General features: G+C 37.4%; 1 protein-coding gene across 3 annotated transcripts; it reads left to right on the forward strand.

The window, feature by feature from the left end:
* Nucleotides 1-5,267: 5,267 nt before the first annotated feature.
* On the forward strand, nucleotides 5,268-8,004 carry LOC120007803 (F-box/kelch-repeat protein SKIP11-like). Of its 3 annotated transcripts, XM_038858257.1 has the most exons (3): nucleotides 5,612-5,705; nucleotides 5,919-5,980; nucleotides 6,211-8,004. In XM_038858257.1, the coding sequence occupies exon 3, from the start codon at nucleotides 6,334-6,336 to the stop codon at nucleotides 7,618-7,620; it is 1,287 nt and encodes a 428-aa protein (XP_038714185.1). In that variant the 5' UTR covers nucleotides 5,612-5,705; nucleotides 5,919-5,980; nucleotides 6,211-6,333; the 3' UTR covers nucleotides 7,621-8,004. The 3 variants fall into 3 exon arrangements, with proteins under 3 accessions (XP_038714186.1, XP_038714184.1, XP_038714185.1); XM_038858258.1 differs by lacking the exon at nucleotides 5,919-5,980 and having other exon boundaries at nucleotides 5,268-5,705; nucleotides 6,314-8,004; XM_038858256.1 differs by lacking the exon at nucleotides 5,919-5,980 and having other exon boundaries at nucleotides 5,269-5,705.
* The last annotated feature ends 352 nt before the right edge of the window (nucleotides 8,005-8,356 follow it).

An 8,356-nucleotide genomic window follows, 5' to 3' on the forward strand; every position in this document is an offset into this window, starting at 1 on the left:
GGTCTATTTGAAGAAACAACCTTACAGACAAGTTAGTGTGTCCCGGTCTACCAATCTGAAGTTGTCACCAAGGTATTTTGGGCCATATCAGATGATCCATAAGGTCAATCATGTGGCATACAAACTGGATTTACCCTCAAGCTCCAAGATACATCCGGTGTTTCATGTCTCACTACTCAAGCCCAAAATTGGTTCCAATGAAATTGTTCAATCAGCTCCACCCAGCTATGAAGACTATAAGGATCCTCCCTATCTATCCCAAGTTGTCTTGGAGAGCTGAGATAAGCCAACTGTGAGATAGCTTCTTGTTCATTGGAAGGGACATTCACTTGTTGACGCTACTTGGGAGGACTTGGCTTATTTCCAGGCTCAATATCCTCAGCCTCAAGGACAATCTTGGCATGGGGGAATGATATGTGCATGCTAGCACGTAGATCATGTGGCACATTACAGTTATCATAAGGGGGTGTCCCGCAGCTGCCACTTCTCTTCTTTTTTCTTTTTCATTGTGTTGTTTAGTTTATTTTCAGTTATTTTAGATCATGTGTACCTCTTTCCTAAGTAATTGGACTATGAGATTAGTGTGTCGTGGGATGGTTGCCCATATCCTAATCCTTAGGATCATGAACGTAACCAACTCATTTATTTAAGAGTCTTCCGTTTGTATTTGGTTTCATGTTGAATATATCTAGAAAACAACTGTCTTTCAGTCATACTAGGATATCCCGCTTCTCTTGAACGAAGCTAAATCTTATGCTTTCTCTCCTTTATCAATATTGTTTTGCATTAAAAAAAAAGGTCATTACGGTTCGCAAGATTCGCAATAGTTCAAAGTCGATTCATGTCGACAAGGGTGATTGTAACACACATGTTAATTATCTCGTTATGGGAAAAAAGTTTATAGAAATAAATTTATGCTATGCTAAAGAAATTCACATAATTTGAAACCTAAAGGAATGATATACAAAATCAACGCAATAAAAATTAAATTAGAACAAAATGATTATTTTAATTAACAAGTAGATGAACATTAATCATCATCATCATTATCATCATTATATAAAAATATATGCAAAAGCCGGCTGAGACGGACATTCTCCCATGTGTACCGCTCACATTTCTATGCAATTAATTAATTAATTAAAACATAAAACGACTTTATTTTATTAATCAAAGCTTAAATTCATCAACATCCCACTATACGAGAGCTCCGCGCCCTCACCCACACGTGCCCCCCGCATTCCTAGGATGGTGTCATCAAGGATGTGTAAACGTCGATCAACACATCGAAGTTATTTTAGTCACGTGCGCCGCACGAGCCAAATAAGAAATAGTTTATTTATTTTTGTTAAGGGTTAAATTCGAATAAGTGACTGAAAGACAAAATCATTTGCAATAAGATCACTAACCAAAAAAACATTTCAAATTGGATCACTAAATATTCTAAATTTTAGTAATAAGGTAACTCTGGTTTAATTCTGATCAATTTTATGTCGAAAATTACTCATCTGTCACAAATATATCAAAATTCAAAATAAATTTAATATAAGAATAAAAAAAAAGAGTTTTGTGGAGAGGAGAAAGCTGTTTATAGAGAGAATTATGTCACATGTCATTGTTATTTTGATTCGTTGTTACGTAATTTATGTGTACCTCTGTTAACGTGTTATCAAGGAGGCCTAAGAGGTGAAATCACCTCGACTTTGTTTGTTTTTCATTCTTGGTTTTTGTACTCGATTCATATATTTTTATTGTGAGAACTTTGCTAATGTGTTTGTTTCTTAGTGACAGAAAACATGTGTTTTGAACTTCCTGATCTAACAAGGTCTCCCCAAAGAGAGCTTAAGTCATAATTTGTGGCATTTTTATAAAATAAGATAAAATAAAATAAAACCCAAGTTTAAATCTCGCTAGTAAGAGTAACAAATGGGTGGTTTTTAATTGCCCATGGATGTCATTTGATGTCCATTTTAATGGGGTATGGGAAAAAAATGGTTGCAATGAGAGCAATCATAATGGTGATTTTTTGCTAAGGTATGGATAATATTTGAAGATTTGTGTTTTTGTTGATGTGATTGTATTGGGAGACGTGTTTTGCTGATGTGGTTGATAATGATATAAATTTGTTGACTTAATTTTTGTGTAATAGATATGAGACCTAATATTCATTTAAAGGTAAAAATATATGTTGAAGTGGGTCCCATTTTGGATATAATGAGCCAACATAGGGGCAAGGCAAACAACATGTCCCCTCTTGACCCCAAGAAAAATAGGTCAGGAAAATCCAACTGTTGTACCATGAACAGTGTTTGCTGGCCTGTCAAAAATAACTTTTTGTCATCCATGGGCAAGCAAAAACACCCATTGTGGGTTCTTTGATGCAAATGTGTTGTCCCAATCCATGTTGGCTCCAACACATGACCCCCCACTTATACAACACTCATAACTATATCAAAAATAAATAATGGGGCCCTACCTCTATTACACCAAACCACATCAATAAAATACCTAACCTCATCAGCAAAACACATCCTTCAATATATTTTCTCGGCCCCAACAAACTTACACCATTGTGATTGTTCTAACCACTGTAAGATCAGTATTAGAACTTAGAAGTAGTACTCGAGGATAAAACAGTCTTTGTATCTCAGGATTAAAAGCACTTTTTTGTCTGTCTTGGTTTTGGTTTGTCATGATTAATTTCCATGGCTACCTAAAATGTTATGATTAATGAGAATCTAAGCACTGCGAAATTAGTTTGCACCATGATTTGTTCTCCTGCTTGATGGGTCTCCACCTACGCCTCTATTAATTACACACGGTGCTCTTAATTACCACACAAATATAGGCCTTCACAAGGTGGGTGTTTAGTAGTGCGTTCGTATTGCGTTCAGTTGCACTGCATCTCACAACACCATAGTTTTTTGTGACACGCCAAACAACTTTTGCTTTCCAACTCACCTCACAGTACAACACCACAACTTTTTACCTCACAGCACCTCACCACACCTCACTGCACTCCCAAACGCTTACAATATATATTGAATTGTCCTACATAATCAAATTATGTCAATTATTTTATTTTAGATTAATAATGTAAACATTAAGTGATTTTATATTAATATTATTAGTCATCTAATATAACCATAATTTAGATACGTCAAACGCACCTCACGGCACCGCACCACAATTTTAACAGTGAAGCGCCATATAGCTTTTTGCGTTTCAATTCACCTCACAACACCACAGTTTTATAACTCACAACACATCACCTCACCACAGTTGACAACACTACCAAATAGGCCCAAGTACATTAAGAATGTGCATGTAATAAAAAAAGTATACAGTAAATGGTGATTGAAATACATTAGAAAGCACAATAAATTATGTGTTTTTTTAAAACGTCATAAATATAATTGTATTAAGTTACCCAATAAATGCCGCCAAAGCACAACAAAAATGCCAATGTTCGAAGATCCACAACGAATGGAGGAGATATAGAGTTGAAGAAGAGAAACCCTCCAAAATCCTTATTCAACACAAAAACATAAAAAGCAACAAATGTAGATTGAGAAATGACATATCAAACCATTGGGAGGAAGATGGAGAGGTGGGGAGGAGGAGAAGAGTCGGATCTCTCCTCCTCCCCTATGATTTTGAAAATGAGATGAGAGCTGAGAGATTTTTTTTGACAGAGGGAAGATCAACCACTTTCTCGTTTTCAAAATTTATGCAATTTCTCTCGACTCCTCCAGATCTATTTGGAGGGATCCCCTTCGAGGGGAGTTGAAGATCATTCTTTTCCACTTCCTCCTCCACTAATATTGTTTTCGATCTTTTTCTTTATGCTTTTTTTTTTTCGTATTTTTAGTTTGAATATGGTTTGATCTGTGTTTCTTCTCTCCAACTCTAGACCTCCTCCATCCTTTGCGGATCTTTAATCATCGACGTTTTTGGTTTGTTCTGACGACATACATTTGATTCATAGTGATGAGACTCCCATATCTGAGGGAGATCGACTTCTATTATTGAAGGGGAAGCCAAGATCCTTGATATAGAACTATGGTGTTGTTTGTTAGATATTTTTTGTTCAATGTATGTAACTCGGCATAGTCCGATGGAGTACAATGTTGTTCGGCGGTTGTCCGACGATGTCCCATGTAATATGGTTGTTCAAAGGCTTAAGAGAGGCCTTAAAGGACAAATCAAAGAGAAGGAGAAAGGGGAGAAGGAAGATAGCATGAGTATGAAAGTACTCACTCTAGCTCTTCGATAGCATCACTCTTGGCTTAGCAACCCGCCTCAGGGTTATTCCATCCCGAAACACCCCAGGGTAAGATTCCCTTAAAGAGCTACAAGGGCAGTCAAGGAAGTCATGGTTAGTCCTAAAGGATTGAAACGTCCGGGAGTGTCCAGTAATGATAATTGTTTGTATTTTTCTTTTTTTAGTTCTCCTGTAATCCATCTATATGGTGGTTTGAGTGTCTATGAGCCTCAAATTCTCTTATCATTTGGGAAAATGAATACAATCAGGTCTATGACTTCAAAGAAAAGGAAAAAATTCAATAGAGACATCGATTAACTAACAAATTTATTTTCATTTTCTAACAATTAATTTTCCTTTTATTTGAAAAAAAATTCTTTTAGAATCAAACGGTAGTGTTTCTAGATTCTATACCCCACCAACAAGAGTTGGGTCGATTGACAATCGACTAAGTTAAATATATGTCTACCTAAGATTCGATTTTAATGAGAAGCGTATTATACTTCAAAAAAAAAGTTTCTACACTACAAAAAAAGTAATTACAACATTATGAATGTAATATGGTTGTCTAAATATCAATTGTGAACAGTCACAACTAGGATATTCATTTATTTATATAACAATGGCTAAATATAATTTTTAGTCCTCAATTATACACGTGATTTTTCATTTTCATCTTTCAACTATTTTTCTCCTAATTTCATCCTTCAACTATGAAAAAGTACATATTCATACTTCAAGTGAAAATGTGATTGAAAAAATCAAACTTGGAATCTATGTGGCATAATGAAAATTTTTTATGTGGCAAACTTTGACAAACTTTAACATTAAGTCTCTTGAAATTGAAATGTACTCATAAATGTGTGTTTTTAATTGAGGTTTTTTTAAAATTAGGTGTACTTATAAGTCAGGGTGTAAATAGTCTTCATCAAAAGAAAATGACATTTTAGAATCAAACGCCGAAGCGAAGAACACGTATGCTCTTCGGCTATAGCCGGTTTCCATCCGCCGTCGATCAGAAAAACTACCGAAACTCTCTTTGCTTTCTGTCGGCCCTACTTCCACCTTCCCCCACCACCAGAACCAGGTCCACCACCACCACTTCCACCTCCCTCTGCTGTCTTTACTGATCTCTTTAATTTTATAATTGATAAAATAACAAATAATGATATCTCTAATCTAATTTTACACGTAGTATGTTATTTATTTATTATTAAAATAAAGGGGACTGAATACAAAGAAATAGGGGACCTCTATAGGTTTTGCTTTGGAGGCTAAAACTCTGATTTGCAGAGAACTTCGAAAAGACGACTAGTAGCGTGAAGAACAGAACAGAACAGAACAGAACAGAAACAGCAAAGCAAATACACAGAGAGAGATGGATTGTTAATTTTTTTGTTTTTCTAAAAATACCAATCAAGTCCTTTCTCTTATCCAATCCGTAAGTTCCTGTTGCATTACTACTGTTGTTCCTTTTTTCTTATGCTCCTCTCTTATTTCCTTCTTCATTTCTATTTTCTCGAGAAAATTTACTAGATTTGATTTTTCATTATATTAGGAAACTTCAAGCAGATCTAACTTCATGAGCTTCCGTGGTTTTCATGGTTTCTGCTGAATTTTGATTTGTTGTTTTTGATTTTTCTTTTATCTGAAGAGATCTGGAGGTGTATTTTTCTTTCCTGCCAAATCTAATCCGTCTCCAGTTGGAGCTGAAAGGTTGTTGAATTTTGATCCTTAACCATTGATATTCAGATCGACGAGCGTTTTTTTTTGCTTCTCAAAAGAAAACTTCGGATGTTACAGTCCTCATTTTCGTTTCCGATTTCATTCATTTAAGGGAATCAATTGCAAAACACAGAGCGGTTTTTCTTGAGTATTTATTCTGTGCTTTGATTTGAAACTCCAAATTACTTTGAGTAAAACGTAGTCTTAATTCTTCTGAATAGGTTCACCAGCTTTCACTGACTGCGTTTTGGGAAGTCTTCCTGGGTTGGATTCTTGCAAATAAAGCATTTTTGTTACTTGGAGATAATTTGGTTCTTTTTGTAGTTGGCTTAAGCTACAGAGACATGTTGGAGGGTCGGTCCTGTCTGATTTCGAGGGTGTTCACAAGCTCTTGCCAGCCGGAATCCCAGTGGGCTTTCATGCCTTATATTGGAAGTGGCAAGCGCCCATTGGATCTTGATGCAGACGAGGATGATAGTCACAGTGGACAGCTCAAGTTTCAGAGGCTACCGGGTTCTCGCGAAAGAGTTATTGGGCAATCTGGTGGCAGAGCCACGGACTCCATCGATTCAGATTCCCTTATTCACACCATCGGCCGGGACATGTCTATAAACTGTCTAATTCATTGTTCGCGTTCTGATTATGGCTCCATTGCCTCACTTAATAAGAGTTTTCAGTCTTTAGTAAGGAGTGGTGAGATATATATGTCGAGGAGGAAGAATGGTATTATTGAACACTGGGTTTACTTCTCTTGTCAGCTGCTTGAGTGGGAGGCATTTGATCCCATTAGCAGCAGGTGGATGCATTTGCCGAGAATGACTTCCAATGAATGTTTTATGTGTTCGGACAAGGAATCATTGGCCGTGGGCACTCAGCTTCTTGTATTTGGAATGGAGGTCACGTCCCATGTCATATATAGATATAGTCTTTTGACAAATTCTTGGTCTTCTGGGATGAGAATGAATACTCCCAGATGCTTGTTTGGGTCTGCTAGTCTTGGTGAGATCGCGATATTGGCGGGTGGTTGTGATTCTCGTGGAAATATTCTTAGCTCCGCAGAGATGTATAATTCTGAAACTCAAACTTGGGTGACACTACATAGCATGAAGAAACCAAGGAAGATGTGCTCGGGAGTTTTTATGGATGGGAAGTTCTATGTGATTGGGGGAATTGGGGGAAGCGATTCAAAGGTCCTTACATGTGGAGAGGAGTATGATTTAGAGATGGAAACATGGACTGAGATTCCTAATATGTCCCCTGGTCAGGGTGGTGCTGCCAGGGATAATGAGATGCCCCCTGCAACTGAGGCTCCTCCCTTGGTTGCAGTGGTAAATAATGACCTCTATGCAGCTGATTATGCTGACATGGAGGTCAAAAAGTACGATAAAGTGAGGAATTTATGGTTCACTGTGGGAAGATTGCCCGATCGAGCGGCCTCAATGAATGGTTGGGGTCTTGCCTTCAGGGCTTGTGGAGATCGGCTTATTGTTATTGGTGGACCTAGGTCAATGGGTGAAGGTTACATAGAGCTTAATGCCTGGATTCCAAGTGAAGGACCTCCACAATGGAACTTACTCGCCAGAAAGCGATCAGGTAACTTTGTTTATAATTGTGCTGTGATGGGATGCTGAAAAGCTGGATTTTAAGTGTACCATAGTGGTGCCTTGCCCCCCCAATGGTACGTACAAGATTGCTTTATCTTTGACTCAAGAATCAAGCTAATGAGTAAATTTTTCTTTCTTTCTTTTTCATTTCTTTTCCTTTCAGTGGGGTAGGAGGGGGAGGAGTTCCACATTTTACTCGAGATTCTACAGAATTTTCTTTAAAGGTCTCCACTCTTGGATGACAAATTTTTCCTTTAAATTTGTTCTCCCCTTCTATAGTGACATGAGAAATTTCAAAAGTTGCTGTCATGCAGCACTGGAATAATTAAGTAATTTGATTACATTATCTTTGCCATTGTTGGGATATAAAGTTACAAGTTATGAGCATTCTCATTCATGATTTCTCATTTATTTTTATGCATTATGAGATTGTCTCTTGTTCCCTTCTTGCTTGGCTCGTGTTTTCTTTCAAATTTCTTTCATATTGTAAGAGACTAGGTATGTGCTTGTTCTCGCGAGCACAAGAGATCTATTTTTCTTGTTCGGAATTGATCATCTATCTCGTGACTCTATAATTAGTAAACACGTAATGACGTAAACACTACTGATGAGAACAGCCCTCCCTTGCCAAACAATCAACCATTTTGTCTGCTTTGGGCCCGGCACGGATTTGTCTCCCCAAACCCACACCGATGGGCCTGGAGAGCCTGGCCCAACCAACCAGCCTTCATGGGTGAAAACCGGTGGTTGATAGTAAGGGAGC

This window comes from Tripterygium wilfordii, chromosome 10 (assembly GCF_013401445.1).
Source record: "Tripterygium wilfordii isolate XIE 37 chromosome 10, ASM1340144v1, whole genome shotgun sequence".
In the NCBI taxonomy this organism is placed as follows: Eukaryota; Viridiplantae; Streptophyta; class Magnoliopsida; order Celastrales; family Celastraceae; genus Tripterygium; species Tripterygium wilfordii.